An 18832-nucleotide genomic window follows, 5' to 3' on the forward strand; every position below is an offset into this window, starting at 1 on the left:
GTAAAGTGATGATAATATAAGGACACAAGGGCCTTTCTGTGTGGAGTTTGCATGTTCTCCCTGTGTCCCCTAGGGTAGGTACCCTCACAAAAAACAGGTCGGAATAACGTGTTCCTTCCACACTCTACGTCCGGCCTGGAAAACGCTCCTCTGTCAGGTGAAAAGAAGCAGCTTGGACTCCTCATGCATAGAAGGGAGCATGACGTCAGTCCGCTGTAGTCATAAAAGGTAAAATCACACCCGTGTGCTCACAGTCACATAGGTGCATGGGTGGGTGGGTTAACGTCACATAGGCGGGTGAACACGGACATTGCTGTTCCTTGGAGTGGTTGCACCACTCAAAAATAACAAAAATATGTACAGGTTGGGGAACAAAGAAGGGCTTATAAGGAGGTGGGGGTAGTCACTAGACTAAGGGCGGGGGGGGGGGGTAATCATTTCCTCTCCCTTTGGCATGCTAAAAAGTGGATTTTCAGGCCTGTTTTAAAGGACGCCAGGGATTAGCATTTTTTCAGGGAGGGAGTTTGTTTTGAAAGAGGGTGGTACCAGATTGTTGTTCTAGCTTCCTCTTGTATTGTGTCTTTTCTTAGGTAGTTTGTCAGGTATGCGGATACAGAGGGCATAGAGAGCAAAGCTGCATTTACAATTTTAAATGTCAGTCCCAATTTCAATTGCTTAACTATGTTTTATACCCGGAGCCTGCACCCTAGACTATCAAAATGTGTTGCAAAAAGATGGGTCATGGGCCCCACACTGAGGAGGAGTATTTTGTTTTGGGAGGTTTGTAGCTTGGACTTTAGTGACATAGAGATGTTTGAGAACCAAGAGGTGCAAGCATAGTCAAAGTAGGGCTGAATTAGGGCTGCTTGCTGGTCTGATAGTACACTCACTCAAACTCCATCCAGAATGCCACAGCATGCCTGGTCTTCAACCTCCCAACATTTTCAAGTTGCTGCCACCAATCCAATTCAAAACACTGGTGTGATGACAACGAAGACAATCAATGGCATGGCACCTGCTTACAATCAGTACACGATCCACCCCTACACCCCTTCCCGCACACTTTGATCAGGTAACACAGGACGTCGACCTGCTCCTCCATTCCCTACACAGGCCTACAACACCCTGGCCAATGCTCCATGAATCCTATAATCTTCTACCTTCTGGAAACTGTGGAATGGCCACATGTGGAGCCCTGACCTAGACCCCTGGCACACAACCCGCTCAGGAAAGCACGAAGCATTTCCATGGCAGCGCATATTGCAGTGTGATGATGCAAAGATGTGGCAAGCTATTGATTGGAAGCGGGGGTTTTCCTCATCCCCTCGACAAGAGATACCTTCTCAAAGTGACTTTCAAGAACATATGGAGAGACTGCTGAACCCTCCTGCTGACAAGGGAGAACACCCACTACATACTGTATATGTAGGGCTATAATGCCAACAGTTACATGCCACTTCTAGACGAGCCTATCACAATGGCAGAGCTTCTATATTTGATTGCCCACCAGCTAAAGGCAGGAAAAGGAGTGGGCCCTGATGGTGAAGTAAGCCCAGGTGTGTTGAAACTTCTGCTTAGTGGCCTGGACGGTTATCTCAACCGTCTGGGCACCTAGGCTGCCAAGCCAGCCGGACGGCGTGCCGCGGGTTTGACTCCCGAGCCCGACGGCCTTTGCCGCGTGTCACTCCCCATCTCTGTCCCCCTTTCCTGTCTAATTACTGTACCCTATCAATAAAAGCAAAAAACGCCAAAAAAATAAATAAATATATATTAGAAAAATAAACTTGAATGGGTGATGCACACTCATCAACTCCATATTTGTAACTGGCTATCCAATGAGCCGGGTCCCTGCTAGACTTATCATGTTATTTAAGAAAGGTAACCTTGATTGTGACAATTACCCATGATAAGTGTGATTAATAGTGCAGCAAAGGTTTATGAATATGTGCTCAATAACAGCCATTCCGAGAGCAGGCAGGTGCTCAACATAAAATAAGCTGCTTTGAACACAGTGTGGCTTATAATTAGACATTGTGCCAGAAAGAAGCTGCATCTGTACATTGCCTTTATAGCCTATGATGACAGGGTCCCAAGGGGAACACTGTTCAAAGTCTTAAAGAGCCTGGGGTGTGGACTTACTATAGAGTAAGAGTTTGTTCAGTAACCCCGTTGATATCTATAATCTATCTAACTATAAATGCACCAAGTCTCTGTGTGTACATCTGTACATATGTAATCTACGTTACTCGAGAACCACTCGCCCCACCAACTTCAACACACGCGTTCTACCCCATCACTGGGGGTGCAGTGCTAAACTGGCTGACATCCCAACACTCCATATTTGGGCATGGCTGACACAGAACTCCGATAGGAATAAAGGGACACAGAGAGACACATACAGAAATCTGACATCATTCTGACGTTGGGCATAAATGGAACACAGACAAAATATCTGGGTGGGGCATGCATTTCCAACTTGTATTGTTCCAAGTAGGCCAGTGCCCATCGGGCACCACTGTAGAGGCCCCACAGGCACCTCTCTAGTGTTCTGAAATTACTAAAAAGGAGAACCAAGTCATGAATTCTCATTTAACAAAACGTAGAAACAAGATCATATTTGTGACCGAGGAGACATGACAAACTGCAATCGAAGAGGGATCAAGATATAAGACCTACCAAGTTCCAACACAGAATCCAGATCAACCCAGATTTATCTGTCCATCCACTCTATACCAGCACCGGCAGTACATCTTACATTGGGGACTATTTGAAGCTTTACACGGTTCTAGTTATTCTCTCATAGGCTGCGTGTGGAGAAGGGAGGGTGGAGTTGCATACCACCTGAGCAGGGTATGTGTCAATGTAAGACTGGTATACAAAATTAACAACTTCATACTGTTTGTATCAATAAAGTAACTAACTAACTAACTGGAAGGTTACGCCTTCCCCTGACATTAATAACTATTAGGTTACTCCTAGACTTTTAAAAATGGAGGGAAAAGATACAGTGCATTACACATTGTACCTCGATCCCCAGTTGGTGTATTGTAAATTATGTAACATGGTAGATTTGTGATAATGAAATACATTTGCTTTGTATCAAAGATTGCCATTAAACCTCCAGGGAATATCAGAGAAAATGTATAGTAACCACTATACTCTGGCTTGTTGAAATACACATCTTGATGGGGAATAGAAGGACATACGGTAAAGGAAATAAAGCAGCAGGGGACAGAAGTCCTGAGCTGAGCGTGCTCTACTGTCAATTGATTAAGAGAATTAAAGGTGCAGGCTCTCAGTGCAGAAACATGAGAAACAGTCTGCACTCACAAAGTAATTTTTTTCCATTCTTTAATTTACTGCAGCAGCAGTTCAATTTAAACCAGAGAGAGTCTAATAGAGAGTTGGATCAAAGAGCACTTACAACATCTGCTGGACTGCATGATGTCCGTCCATGTGCCATTGGGCAAACACTTCCTGACCTTAGGCCCCACAATCACCCTGTTCCCTCTGCAGATGTACTCGATCTCATAATCCATCGGCAGAATCTGCACACTGCGTATCTGGCAGGGAGAGGGAGGGAGAGAGAGTTATATTAGTGCCAAAGAGAGAGAGTAATTACAGTGATTGATGCTCTCTCATACCATTTGTCGCATTCACTTAGGGACTCCTTTAATTTTGTCTTAATACACTGGCTTTCTGGGCCCATGTGGTGCTATTGGTTGAGCTGTGTTATAAATAACATATCATGGCAATATCTTCTGAATTAACAAGCTTCTGTGGTTTTGAAATGCATATTGACTGGTTTCAGGAGGGGATATAGGAAGAGAGGGGGATCTCTCTGAGCATGTGTGAGTGTGATTATGTTTCAACCTTGCACTCCGATGCTGCATGCATTGTGTGCATGTGTGTATGTGTATGTCTGTCAATGTCTTTGTGCCCTGCACAGTGCATACACAAGAGTGTTTGACGCACATACCGGTATGTATGAGCGGGTGTTATTTATTTTATATTGGACACTGTTTGATCCCTGCGTTTTTAATCCAGAGCAGATCTAGAAGCTGTGTACCTGTTCTTGGGTCAGCCCCCTGTAACGGATCCCTCCATCCCTAGGAGGACGGATGATGGCACAGCCTGAAAGAAAAGACGAGTGAAAGGAGGTACTGTAGGCAAGATGGAAAGAAGAATTTCATCCTCCAGAAAAAAAGTAGATATATTACTGTAACATGATATCCCTGTACAATTTGGTGCCTTCCCAACATGCACAAATAACAGCACTCCATTTAGGTCACTTAGCAATCTCTATGGAGCTGCTTCTACCCATTAATGCATATAAACACACACTCAAACACAAGCACATAAACAGACATGCACATAGAGACAAAAACAGAAGCAAATTACCTCCAGTTGATGAATTATGTATGGGCACAACAAGAGATGGAAGAGCATAGAGAATTATCAGAAACAATAGCTGTGCCATCTCTGGATCTGAAGAGAGGAAAGAGAATGAGAGAATGAGGGAGGGAGTCAGGGAGAGGGGGGAGAATAGGAGAGAGAGAGACATGAGGGGGAGAGAGAGGGAGAGTTTATGCACAAAATATTGCATAAAATAAAACACAAAGAGGAAGTGGGGCTTTGGGCAAAAGAAACAGAGAAAGCACGGGAACAGAATAAATCTAGAAAGGTTAATAGTATTCTTCCAATAAGGGGGCTGTCATCATATGTGAGTGAGAGTATCATGACTATAGTGCACACATACAGTACTACTGATGCAAACCTACTGATGCTACTCTTAAAGGAGAATTCCATACTAAAAGGCTTTCTTACTTTTCTTTCTAGTTGTTACGTCCCCACCAAAGAGGTCCAGGTGTTATTTTGTGCAAAAGCTCCTTATTGGCTATTTCCCCTACTATAAGCCCTAAATGAATTACATTGAATTGAATGGGGATATGGGGTGTTGTGCTAATTTGCTTATTTCCATCGCTTTTTTGTATATATCCTCTCTTCATAATGTAAATAATATCCCAAGCGGTACACTTTACTACTTATTTCGATGGAAATAAGTGAATTAGCACAACACCCCATAGCCCCATTCAATTCCAATTCAATTCAATTCAATGCAATTCATTGAGGGCTTATGGTAGGGGAAATAGCCAATAAGGAGTTTTTGCACAAAAAACACCTGGACCTCTTTGATGGGGACATAACAACTAGAAAGAAAGGTAAGACAGGTAAAAAAGCCTTCTAGCATGGAATTCTCCTTTAATCACTTAAAGAGGAGGACATCTCCCTTTTTCAGCTTATCTTCAGTTTAGGAGAGCTGTGGACAGTTCACATTGCATCAACACATTTTTGTAGAATTGTAGATCTTCTATTTTTGCTATTTTTTCATAATTTGTTTAGCAATTTGTCTTTTGTTTTTGCCTATAATGACATAAGGAATACACCACAGTTAAATAACCTGTTCAGTTTACCACATGTGAAAAATAGCAGATCTACAAGCTCATAGCACGCCACCGAGTGGCGCGATATGAACATATTTTTGAAAAATCATTCAAATGTGCCTCAAATTAAATTTGACGTCAGGCCTGAATGGGTTAACAGGAGCCCTCGTACAAGGTTTCTTTGACCATGCATGCACCTACTGGTACCACAACACCTCAAAGGCCATTAAAACTAGGCTCCAGACTTCCCAAAACAAACTTGGCCTCACCCCCCGAACCCACCTCACCCCTGCCCACTTTGACAGGCTGGAATGGCTTAGGGTCGACGACAGAGTACAGCATCTTGCAATGGGTCTGGTCCACAAGATTTGATACACCACCAAGATACCCAAGATACCCACAACACCAGAGGGAGTGCAACGAACCATGTACAACCCAGATTCGGCACAAACAAGGGACTAAATTATTTTCGCTCCTATGCCACCAAAATGTGGAACGCCCTACCAACAGTCATTAAGACGAATCCCTTGACTCCTTCAAAACCGCTCTCAAAGGGCACCTACAGACGGCTGCAATTCAAAACTGGCCCCCGTAAAATCTGAATCCCCCCCCCTCACTGTATATGTTTCTTTTCCCTTTTTACCTCCTTTATGATGAATTCCTGTTCTGTTCTTTGACTACTATTTGTACGTCTCTAAATGTTATGATGAATTGAACAAGGTGCACCATCTTGTAAACAAGTGTAATGCTTAATTGGGTTGTCCACTCACAGTTAACAGTCTTTGTATTGAGTTTGTGCTTGAAATGTACTGTAATTCTGCAAACTGTTAATAAATATTTCAATCAATCAATCAATCAAACACAAGTTGTAGCTCAAGTCCAAGTTGTAGCTCAAGTCTGGTTCTCTAAGGATAGAAAGTTGTAGTGGTTAAAGAGTACATACAGTAGTAGACTCTCTTTTGGCTCTCTGGGATAGAGTTAGGCCACAAACCACTTGGCCAATTAAACTGACTACACAATGTATACATTTCATGAGCAGTTTCCTGCATCTGTGGGAGTGATGAGTTAACCTGTGACACTTCAAAAGATCCCTGACACTTCAAAGAGGAGTTTGCATGTTCTCCTCGTGTCCCCTAGGGTAGGTACCCTCACAAAAAACATGCAGTAATCCTGGTCTCTAAACTGCCTCCCCCTGGCCAGCCGGTGCGCCTGATGGAGGGGAATGGAACTGGTTGGAATAACGTGTTCCTTCCACGTGCTACATCCGGCCGGTGAAACTCTCCCATGTCAGGTGAAAAGAAACAGCTTGGATTCTTCATGCATAGAATGAAGCATGAGGTCAATCCGCTGCCCCCCCAGGTTGGCAGAGGAAGTGTAGTGCCCAGGATTACATTAGATAATTGAAACTGGGTGAAAAAATGGGTTGCAAATTTGTGGGATAAAAAAAAGAAAAGAAAAGAAAAAGATCCCTGACACTAGTCCATCAGTTAACTACTGCTGGAACACACAGGCCCAGGGGACTGTGCCCAGGCACACTCACTCACGCACGCACATACACACACACGCGCACGTGCGCACACGCACAAGCGTGCACACACACACAAACACATCACACACACACACACACACACACACACACAACACACACACACCACACACACATGCACAAGCACACACAGACATGTCATGCACACGCACAGAAACACTGGCATGACAGATACACAATGAAGTGTGCATGTTGTGTGTATGTGTATACAGTAACAGTACGCACACAGCCGCACACACGCACGCACGCTCACACAGCCATTAAGTTTGCATGTATCAAAGTATAACACACAACCCTATATATAGCTGCTCATTTGCGGTGTTGAATAATACATTATTTTGGATTTATACTGTGGTCTCAAATACACAAAGTCACACATGTCGTACACAGCACACGCACGCGCACACACACACACACACACACACACCACATACAAATATACACTGTGTGATGGGTGGTGGTGTGGCAACAAAGCAAAGCACCACAGAGGGAGACAGATGGCAGCAAGGATTTCTTATAGAAGACAGACAAATTCTGCTGGATATTTCATTAGCATTAGCCAGTGTATTTTTAGAGTGTTTGTGCAGGACTTGTGAATACATACATGTTGAGTAGGGGGTCTGCTTGTGTGTGTGTCAGTGTTTGTGCATGTGTGAGTATGTGTGTTGTGCAGCATATGTCACTGCATTGTGTATAGATACTGGATATGCGCCTCAGCAGGAGACATTAATATAACTGGTACCATACTGTGTAACATAAAAGTGAACAGTCTGACTCTGAGTCTGGCATGGATGAGACAGCCTAGAAAGTACAAAGCCAGTTAACTTCATCCATATGGAGGCTATGATGCAGAAATATGAAAGACACCCCCCACCACCACAACCACTGATGTGGTTATCAACTTGCCTCAAGCTTACAGCGCAATTAAGACCAATTTCAGGCAGCATGCACCCTGCATGGACTATACATGTACAGTTGTCCATATAGTCTACTCAGGATCGATTCTAAGAACCTTTAAATGTTATGTTCATCATGTGCTAATGGGTGTGTTGTCCTGTCCATCTTTATCATCTTGCTACTGTGGAATTATGGGAATCATGGAACCTCATCTCGTCTGCTGTCTGCCGTCACACATTTCTCTCCTGTATGGTATGAAATATATACTACACTACCTCGACTGAATTACTGCTGAATTAGGCGGCGGCCACACACATTGCCTGCATGTCCTGGACGGGGTAGATTCCGGACATAAAAACAAATCCATTGCCATAAAACCCATTGAGTATACAGTATGTTAATCCCGAAGGCAGCCACGGGACAATTCTGGTCCGCTTCAGAACCATGGACAGCGGCGGCATGTTCAGATTGTTAGCGCAGTTGCCAGCAGCCTGCTGGTGGATGGAGAATTATTAAGCTCTTGGTCGTAATGATGACACAACATGCACACATGTACTGACTCAGATACTGTGATTTGTGTATGAGTGAGCATGAACTATTGAGACGTGAGGGTCACAGTGAGGGTGCCACCAACCGTATGCTGCCGGTAGTTACTGGTAGGCTGTTGACAAGGGAATCCGTGATGATGGCCTGCATATAAGGCCGACCATTATACAAGACGTCTGCACACAGAATCGGCATCTAAAAACGCTCCTACAAAAGTATTAATGTCCAGCTCAGTTCAGCTCAAATCAGTTAACTGGACTGGATGATTATTTCAAAAATCAAGACGCAACATTTCGAAACGTTTTTCTCCCCAAAGCACCAGAATGGTAAACGGTAGATTAGGATGGTCGTGGAACAGAGAAATGAAAACAAACAGCTCTCTGTTTTATGAAAATAGCCCATACAGATACATTGTACACATATAAAATATGATAAATAACGTTCTTTGGTATACAGTAGCCTATACTACTGTATATATGCTGTGAAATCGAATTATATTTTCACATATAAATCTATGTAGTCAAATCCTGCATCCAACAGTAACATATGACACCCTGAAGCGATGCTGCATGTATACGTTACTTACTATTAGTTTCGATGCGCTCAGTGAAGATAAGGTCCTTCGGGGTGGGACTCGTCGGGGAATAAAGCCCGCGCGGTGTCGGATTATTTGGTAAAAAATGTCTTTATAACGATGTGTATGGCTATTGTCGATATGGCTATAAATGTGCAACTATAGCACCGTGTGCGTAAACAGAATGCCACAAAAAAACAAAACGTATGCTGTGTTCTTCGGTGTAGGCTATGTTATTGCTTGGGGCTGGGCGCACGCCAAAATAAATACATGACAATTATCCACAGAGGTACATGCACGACTATATACAAAACGCATCACGTATACGACGGAGCAGCGATTTGCCACCACACTCCCCGCTTTCCCCCCCTACAATCTCCAGCTATATCCACGACGTCATGATGGAGACGTAGGGTGCGTAACACTCCCTCTCTCACGCATATAGTCACTGTCAGCTCAGCAGCAACCTGGATGATGAAGCACGCCTATTTAGGCCTACCATATTATTATGATCAGATTCATAATACGTCCGAGGAGGCTTTTTAAATATCTTATTAAATGCTCGTGTATTATTGATCCCACCGTGGATCATTATCAGGGTTTGAAGACTGGATCATGGGGCGAGTCCACTAGTAGGCTATAGTAGTCACTCTATGGCTATACGTAAGCTGCCGTAAAGCCCCCTGGAGCTTATGTCATCAAAGCAACAATCAGTAGTTTTTGTAAGTGGTCAGTGCAGGTCATTCTAACAAACCAGACTCCTGCTTCCTTTTGTCTTTGCATTCTCCTGCCAGTGCCTCTCCTCCCCTGCCATCTATTCCGAGACCACGGCTCTCCTTCATATTTATATCCCTACTGAATAATTGAAGCATGGCGGGAATAGATAACCTCTGCTTCTGCTGTGTCTCACCATCACTCTTCCTAACGCCATAAACCACAAATTCACATCATCTCCTCCTATAACAAGCTGGCCCTACATTCCTGTTCACGAAAATAACCTAGCAAGAAGAAACAAGACAAAGTATATAATAACAACACACAAGAAAAATAACGGTTACAGGTTGCAATGTTTTATTGATATTGAATCTTTTTTTCTTTTCTTTTTTACACTAGGCTATTGCATACATGGTTGTCAGTTAGTTGAACAATATAATATGAGTGGCATGTCAAAGTCACACTAATACCATCAAGAGTTGAAGACATCAGGAGTGTTCTTGAGAATGTAAATGTTGGGAGTGTTAAACATAAAGCAAGGAGTGGGATTAAGACAGGCGGTCAAGTGTGCACGACATGCTTAAAATATCAGAATGTCGAAAACAACTGTACAATCTCTCAAATACTCAAATCCACTATATGTCTCTGTACATTTCATTATTTTCCAACTTTGTAATAATTACATAAATGTACAAGTCATCTCTTGACTTAATTGTTTTTCACATTAGAACTTCCACAACATATATATACATATATAGTATCCATATATTATATATCACATATGTAATATATATGATACAGGATATATACTATATAATACAGTATATATACTGTATACCTATGTGTCAGAAAATACAACAAATGAGTCAAATTAAATCTAAAAACTCATACTCAGCTGATTCACAATAATAAAAAAAGATCATAAAAGGGTACACAAAATCCTTCCAAGTGTTTCTAAATACAGCTAGAATTTCATATTATTCAGTTTAAAATGACGTCACTATACAGGCTTAATTTGTCAGGTGTTTTGGGTCAAGGCACACTTAAAATTACAACTGAGGACGAAAAAATAAAGCTTCATGTGCAATTTGAATTTGCACAAATGAAATCTACCTTTACAATAGTAAACAATATTGAAATGAGGAAATCTGGGACAGGGTTTTGAATAACACAGCAAAGTACAGCAAAACTACTGATGCAATAAAACAAATTAAGTCACAACTCAGGTTCATCATCACATAAATGTTCTTAAGTGTTTATTTGATCATATATAGCCCTGAATGAGACATTTCAGAATGTCTAAATAAATAGCTAGTTTGGAGTGCATGCTGTCTTGATGCAAACAGAATAGTCTGTGGCTCTATTAATTGTTTTAAGGCTCTATCCAGTACATTTCATCAACATTTTCTTCTTTTCTTTTAATTTTGTTTTAGGAATAATCAAAAACGCATTCTTCTTTCTTCCCAAAACACTACATACACTGGAAATAAATACATGAAATGTGAACCCGAACATGCTTTTTCTCACAGCAGAGAAAGAGAACTGTTTTTATCATTCTTTCCGGTAGAGAACAAGTTGATGCGTATTGTTAAAAGTAGTGGAGATCTCAGCGTACGCGGATGGATCCTGCACCGCTCCACCTTGAAGGAAACACTGATTTTACTTGACATGTCATGGTGAAAACAATGAAGAGCTTGTTTTTACCAGTCTAATCAAATTAGATCAACCACTTATCTCAGAAAGGAACAAATGATGCAGGCCCTGCATATAGGGTTGGTCCTTTGCAGCTCTCTCGTGCTATAGGAGCTACGCCTCCCAGGTTCCCTTACTACCAGAGTATAAGAGGTTATTTCACTTAGTGGTTCTCAACCTTTTCATGCTGTGACCGCCCAAAATAATAAGATTTGAACTGGGGCCCCCCACCCTGACAAGCACTTGGAATGTAGGATTTGAGGCGTTCAAGTTTGTGACTCGGTTTGTGACTCGGCTCCACATGGTATGAAAATAGCACATCTATACAAGCTCACAATGCCTCACATAGCGAGGCGTTGTGAGCTTGTTGATCGGCTATTTTCACAATTTCTGCCTCTTTCTTATATTATGAGACAATTTGGCTTATGTTTGAACAGTTTATTTTAGTATAGTTTGATGGCTTTTGATATCCCCCCACTGAGAACCACTGATTTAACTCACCTCAAAAGGTCTGTAAAGTTTAGGAATACCGGTAATTTCCTTCTACTGTGATGCAATAATATATCAGTCTCATGATAAAGTGTTGCCAGTCAATGTACCTGTGCTTGTTTATAGATTATCATACACCTCTATCATTGCTTTACTCCAGTTCTTTCACTTTCATACTGAACTCACGCTTTTATACTTTGGTATTTGCCTATATTGTCAGGTTAGGTAACTCGTGTTTTCTTTTTAAGCGAGTACAAGTAGAAACGCTGTTGCTGCTTGTTTTCGGTTTTGTCTTCCAGGATTAATACGACGACTATGACATCAGCTTCACAAACTGAAGCTTCGGTGGTGCTGTTTGTAGAATTGCTGTTGGCGTTCCTTAATGGTGGGTTCTCTGTTATCCATCCCCCCTCTGTCTCTGTCCACCTCGTCGCCCGTCACGCTCCCCACATCGCTGAAGTCCCCAAGGTGCTCCACGGAGTCGCACTTCTCCAGGTCGGAAGCGATGGTCTGCAGGCTGAAGACCGAGAGGGAGTCTGACCCGGCACGCTCCCTCTCCTTCTCGCCCTCCCGTTCCCTGTACTTCTCTACCAGATCGTTGGTCTTATCCGGCCTGTCTCTCTCCACCGGCCCGCCTCCACAGGCTCCGCCTTCCTTCTGGAAACCACTGTCGCACTCTGCGCCCACTGGGGGGCTCCGTACGACGCAGCTGATGGGTCCGTCCACTGGGTCCTGCCCCCTCTGGGCGTGGATCTGCTCACTGATTTTCTCCAAGTTGCGCAAAGCGATGGAGTAGCGGGTCTTCACCTTGGCCACGTACTGTTCCAGCTGCATCACTTTGGTCTTGTGCTCCTGGAGTCACAAAGAATGCAGAGTAGGGCTGGACAATTAACCGAAAATATATCAAAACCCATATTTAGAACCAATAGCTGAATTATACTAGTATTTTTGAGGGGCATTTGTGTAAACACAAACATTGAAGACAACAGTGTGTAAACACAAACACTGAAGACACAAATTGTGATTGGCCAGAATGAGATGAGATTTCTTGTATAAAAACAAATTGATTATTCTGATTAACCACTTACCCCTGTATTGTACTTCATTGCCAATGTTGGTGTGTAAAAATAGTGAAGCTAGCTAGCTGAAGCAGGCTCACAACACATCGCAACACAACCCATTGTGAGCTTGTAGATTATTTCTTTAAATAATCGTTCATTAATGGTAATCGAGGCACAGGTTTGATATAATCATGATATTGATTTGATCAACACCTGCATTGATTTCATGCCACTGAGCAAATAATGACCTACAGTAAATCCATGATATGAACTACAGACTGTTTTTGTCAAGTCTGCAGCTTTCAGTACATTTACCCTCACAAGTGTGTGTGTGCGTGTGTGTTGATTGGATTATTAATTGCAGAACTATCATCACTTGGAATTACCTCCAAGATGTAGTTGAACTGAGCCTTAAGCTCAAAGTAGGGTTTGGACTTGACAATGACTCTCTTGAGGGATTTCTGCAGTGTCTGGACGCGAGCTTCTGCCTCCTGACAAGCGTGGGTGACACGCATGTGTTCCCTTTCACTGCGGAGGCGCTCCTCCTCTGCCTCATTCACCTAAGGACAGACACATGTACAACACATGTCAACACACAGAGTTAAGGCCGACAGTACACATACTGTAGCAGAAATAACCAAGCCTGTAGTACCAGGCTCAGAGAGAGTTTATTTCCCTGAGGCTGTCCTAAACATAATACAATTTCATGTATGTGTGTATTCTTTACTCCCTTCACATTTTATAATACAAATACAATTCACACCAGGTCTGTCTCCAAGTAAGGTCACGCAAAATCTTGATGAGGAAGGATTTGTATAAGGAAAAGTTGTGTTTGGTGTCATAATGATAGAGGCCCTTCCTTTCCAGCAAATAATTACGGAGTCCTTACCTTAGAGGTGGCATGGTTGAGCATCTCTTGCCAGGTTGGATCCAGGGTGTTCTTGCCGTCAGCCATCAGACCCTGCTCTGCCACATACACCATCTCCCTGGCGGCTGTGTGCATGGAAACGGCTCTTTCATAACTCAGTGCAGCCTTCTGGGTCTCCTGCTGTGCCTAGAGGAAGGGGACAACCAATCATAAGGCAAGGAAGTTGTACATAACATAACAAATCAACTGTGAAACGAGGAAAAAACGATTAAACAAAATTCCAAACTGGTGTGATCTTTTATTTAATAGCAACCTGGAAATACTGATACACACTGATAGGTCCCGCTTTGTAAACAACATGGTGTTAGTGTCAGTGACATCTGGTCTGTCCTCCTTGTTACCGGTCAGGTCAGAGTTATTCCCTTCTCTGATCATTCTTTTTGCATTTCCACTTTTTGTGTTATATGTGTACAGCTAGTAGCTACAAGCTGCACATGTGGTGTACTATAAACACAACACACACACTACCGCAATTGGAGAGTCACCTACACAGAACCCTCAACAGTAAAGCCCTATGTGACACATGGCTCCCTTTATAACCAAAAAATGTTATGTTAATTAAGACATATGCCTTATTACTAATCAATACAAGATGGATTCAGACATGATGTTTGTCTGCATCTGTTGCTGTTCTTAAGATGTGGCTAGACGTGTACTGGAAGTTTGTATACTGGACCAGACCAGGTAAACCGGAAATTGACCCAGCTCTACATATTAGCATATTATCATATATTGTTTTAGAATTTAGTTTATCCTGTTTGGAGGAACAGATGGGTGGCATTTCAGAGAGCATCAAGTATGTAGTCAAGATAAATGAATTGAATCAATTGAATAATACCAGGAGTCATCAAGTACATTTGACCTGGTATTGCAGCACCTCCCCACCCCCTGTTTTATCAGTGGGGGGTGGGGAGATTAGACGACCCAAAATGGTATTCACCCGAGGCTATGGATGGCCCTTTCACACTGATCGCCACAGCAACACCAGGTGAAACAAAATTGCTGATTGGTGTGTATGCAACAGAAAAATAAAAGACAACTACCTGTTTTGCATACAATTTAGGCATTTAGCTAACCAGAGCGATTTACAGTAAGCAAGGTAATCTGTACATTGAAACTATCCACACTATATGATGTCAGGTCTACAAATTGCCTGGCATCTGTCTAAATAACATGCTATCTAAATTACTTTTTTTTAGTCTTTGCATAAGCCTGAAGATTGGAAGTGAGTCTGGAGTTCTAATTGCAATGATATATTGGGAGTTCGTTCCACAGTGTTGGAGCCAATATGGAGAAGAGTCTGGGACGTGTATAGCTCTGTTACTCTCGACTTCCGCTTCTCGCATGAATTCAGACCAGCCTCTCGTCTTTAGCGTAAATAAAAATAAAGTTTTTTGCTACTCCCCAAAACAAAGGCGGGCTGTGTCATTAGAAAGCCTACTTTTTTTCTCCGGAGGAAAAATATTCTCTATGAGGCAATTCTCTGGGCAATATCGGTAGAGGGCGCATTGGAGTAACTAAAAGTATTATTTTTTTCGGTGGCAACAAAATCCCCTTTTTTGGCCAAAAAGTACCGTTTATAAGTGTGGTGGGGGGCTCAAAAGAGTGCTCCCACTAAGGAAAGTAGGCTTTCTAATGACACAACCTGCATTTGTTTTGGTGAGTAGCAAAAACGTTATTTTTATTTACGCTAAAGACGAGAGGCGGAAGTCGAGAGTAACATAGCTCTAAACGCATTAGAGCTTTAGAGCTATGGACCAGAGCTAGGACGTGTAGAGACACTTGAATCAAATAGCAGATACACAGGTGATACCAAGATACCGGAGTAGTTGAAAAGATAAATGAGCCATGACTTTTTCAAAGCAAAATTATTAGTTTCATGGCGTTGTGTCTGGGGATCTAAAGAACATTCTTGGGATTGACTAAGAAGGTTACCACATCTCTCTGAATGTGTAAAGTTTATTGAAATGTGTTTAAAATATTAGCAACAAGTTCCTCTCTCAGTGTGACCCATCATGTTTAGGCTACTTAAATCACCATTGCAAAGTGATGACGTTACCGTTTAGACTAGAAAGGAGTGATTCAGCTGTTCAGATCTTTATACTGTAACTCTGCACTCCTACAAGTGCAAAATCTCCCATCTCTTTTTAACTCTAATGCAATGTTTCATGGAATACTTCTAACTAATCAACTTGATTTGCCCTTACATTGACAGTCAGAAAATGAAATTATATTCTAGGCATTCTTGGGATTGTCAAAGAATTCTTAGTAAACATTTAATAGAACTTACTATACTATAACTAGTTATTTTTCCTTCATAACAACTCAGCTCTGTAACAGCTTCAGGAATCTTTAGTAAGAGTTCACATGATGCTTGCCGGATTATGTAATCTACTTCCTTTGTTTCTTTGTTTGAGCATCGTGGGGCTAGTACTGTCCTAAAACAGTAGCAACTGTTTCTTTGTTTGAGCATCATGGGGCTAGTACTGTCCAAAACAACTGTTTCTTGAGCTCTTTATCTGACCTAATCACTCCCAACTCCCCAAATTTGTTTCCGTTGCTGAATTGAAAATATAATTTTCATGTTTTCATAGGTGACTTTCCACATACATGAACACAGAGTATGGCACAGAGAAACACACATACACGCTCATTTTACGGGACACACAATTTAATTTGCGTACCTCTTTGGCAAGACGTCGAGCCTCATAGTATGGTCTGGCTTTCTCTATGCAGCTGCCGAGCTGGGAGCTGTGGGCATTCAGTTTCCTGGCAGAGTCGGTGAGAATCTTTCTATACCCTGACCTGGCATCCTGGATGGAAGATAAGGCAATGTGATTATAATGTCACTGTATTATAACAACTGACCATACTGAAACACCATAAAGGGCCCGGGAAATGAGTGTTTATTCTTTGGTAGAGCATCTCAAACCCAGAGCTCTGATGAAGGCTCAAACGCGTAATCGTTCCTTTTTGGTGTGTGCTAATAAAGAAATGGAAATGTGAGTACTTTGTCCACCATTTATTACATTGGATGGATTTGGGATGTGCTACCTTTTTCTCATTTAGTTTAATTAATTAGTTGGTGACAGACAGATCATTCTGTGGCCACAGCCATTAACACGGTAAACTTCAAACTTTTTGATTAAACTTTTGTGTGTTTTTTGGCACATTTGAAAGTGGGTGTATGTTACAAAATATATATATTCATAAGACCTTTGCTTACATTTGTAGATTATTAATTACCATATACTATACAACAACTATAGCCTCAAGGCTACTTATACAACAACTATTGTACTATTTACACTTACATCCAACTGCAGTTCTAGTTTGTTGATTTCGGCACTAGCTTCATTGAGGTGTTCCAACTCCTCCTGTAAGACAAATATGTACATGATTTATCACTTATGTATTGATATTAAGACACACACAATGTATATATACTGTAGCCTGCGTAGTGCGTATATATATTTGCAAATTGTCTCAGTATTGTGATAATAAAGGTAGGCTATAGTATCCTCCTGTCACTTGTCAAAACATGCATGCTTCACTTCATGAAAAGTACCATCATTCTGGTTTGATTGATTGAAAATTGTATAACAGTTTGTAGAGTAAGTCCAGTTCGAGGAAAGCAGTTCAAAACAAGGTCTGCAAAGACTAAAGCCCAAACCACACCAAAGGGTCAGGTTGGGACAAAACAGTTTTTAAGATAGACCACACCAATGCAACGCATTGCAACTCAAAAAGCACAATGGCCATTGGGGTCCTGAATTTTCAATTCATCATTAGAACATTTAATGACATCCAAATATACAGTACAGTGCAAAAACAAAACATCATATAAATTATAAACGGTTAGGATAAAGAAAAGAAAAGATACACAGTATAGAGGGGGGATAATTAAGTCTCCCCTTGAGTTAAACTTATTCTAACCATGGTGGTCTCTTGGGATATAGGAGAACAGGACAGTGGCCACTTTTACGTGGGCATGTGCATAGCACATTTGACTTAATCATCATTAATTGTAAACACGTTTTATTCTAGTTATATTCCCACAATTTCCATTTTCCAAACGAGCACACGCTTCTCTATGAACTCTCATCTCGTACCTGAATTCTGGGGTCCAGTTCTTCTTCGTAGGGGCTCTGTGGCCCCTCGCTCTTCAGTCTCTCTCGACCACCATCCTCGTGGGACGTTTCTAGTGTAGTTTCATTATTATTAGTTTCAACAACTTTGACCTCTGCAACACCACCGGCGATTTCTTCCCTCCATTCACCCGCTTCGGAGTCCCCAGACCCGGCGGGGCTTTCTCGCAAGTCGCCTGGCTCCATCACAGGCCAAGTCAGTCTACACGTTAGTGCTGCTGGAAGCGAACGTGAGCTCAGGTTACGTAGCTAACGATAGCTGACTTCGGTGGTGATCGAACCGCGACAACCCCTGTTAACAACCAACGGTATAGACTGGAACAGCCATAAAATAACGACTGAGCAAATAATGTCGTTTGGTTAGCGATGTACAAGCACCATCAGATCATAACGAATTTAACGAAATGAAACCCATTGAATCCCTCCCTTCTGGATGTTGACCAGACAAGGCTAGCACAGCAGGGTAGCTCGCTAATAGGCAAATTATCTCTGCATAAAACCGGCCTTTACTCAGGTATAATTAAATATGTAAAAGTAAAGAAAACGGAGGCCCATCGCTTACCCGGAGCTTTACCCCCATCTCTCCAAATGAACCCCCGTAGCAGCCCCTCTTCCCAGCTCAGTTCATTGTGGAAGAAAAGTAAACACTCGAACCACTTGAAACCCAACGGCTACCGTAGGACGCAAGGCCCCCTCGCCCCTCCCCAACACACACAAAAGTTTATTACTGCTGGTTACCCACATCGATTCGTAGGCCAGTCATTACTTGCATATTATATTAACATTTATTTGA

At 42.1% G+C, this 18832-nt stretch overlaps 2 protein-coding genes across 3 annotated transcripts in view; both read right to left on the bottom strand.

Annotated features, from left to right (window-relative positions):
- Nucleotides 1-4480, bottom strand: part of gabbr1a (gamma-aminobutyric acid (GABA) B receptor, 1a) — a gene marked incomplete at its 5' end in the record, with an annotated part of 64599 nt that extends 60119 nt beyond the window's left edge. For both annotated transcript variants that reach the window (XM_083761546.1, XM_083761547.1), the window contains 3 exons: nucleotides 3425-3563; nucleotides 4070-4134; nucleotides 4402-4480. In XM_083761546.1, coding sequence (XP_083617672.1) covers nucleotides 3425-3563; nucleotides 4070-4134; nucleotides 4402-4480 — 283 coding nt within the window. The remainder of the gene's footprint in view (nucleotides 1-3424; nucleotides 3564-4069; nucleotides 4135-4401) is intronic.
- A 5592-nt stretch (nucleotides 4481-10072) lies between these two features.
- On the bottom strand, nucleotides 10073-18656 carry sh3bp5la (SH3-binding domain protein 5-like, a). Its single transcript, XM_083760691.1, has 7 exons — nucleotides 18602-18656; nucleotides 18004-18254; nucleotides 17206-17268; nucleotides 16576-16704; nucleotides 13853-14017; nucleotides 13350-13523; nucleotides 10073-12754 (listed from the first exon to the last, which is right to left on the bottom strand). Exons 2-7 carry the CDS (start codon nucleotides 18223-18225, stop codon nucleotides 12230-12232), a joined length of 1278 nt encoding a protein of 425 aa, XP_083616817.1. The 5' UTR covers nucleotides 18226-18254; nucleotides 18602-18656; the 3' UTR covers nucleotides 10073-12229.
- Between the last annotated feature and the right edge of the window lie 176 nt (nucleotides 18657-18832).

The sequence above is a fragment of the Protomyctophum parallelum genome (genome assembly GCF_964188405.1).
Source record: "Protomyctophum parallelum genome assembly, chromosome: 3".
NCBI lineage: Eukaryota > Metazoa > Chordata > Actinopteri > Myctophiformes > Myctophidae > Protomyctophum > Protomyctophum parallelum.

Coding starts and splice junctions, on each gene's coding strand:
- sh3bp5la (XM_083760691.1), bottom strand. CDS start 18,225: ATGGAGCCAGGCGACTTGCGAGAAAGCCCCGCCGGGTCTGGGGACTCC. Junction 14,018..16,575: donor CTCGACGTCTTGCCAAAGAG/GTACGCAAATTA, acceptor CCCTTCCTCTAG/GCACAGCAGGAGACCCAGAA. Junction 12,755..13,349: donor AGTTCAACTACATCTTGGAG/GTAATTCCAAGT, acceptor TTGTGACTCCAG/GAGCACAAGACCAAAGTGAT.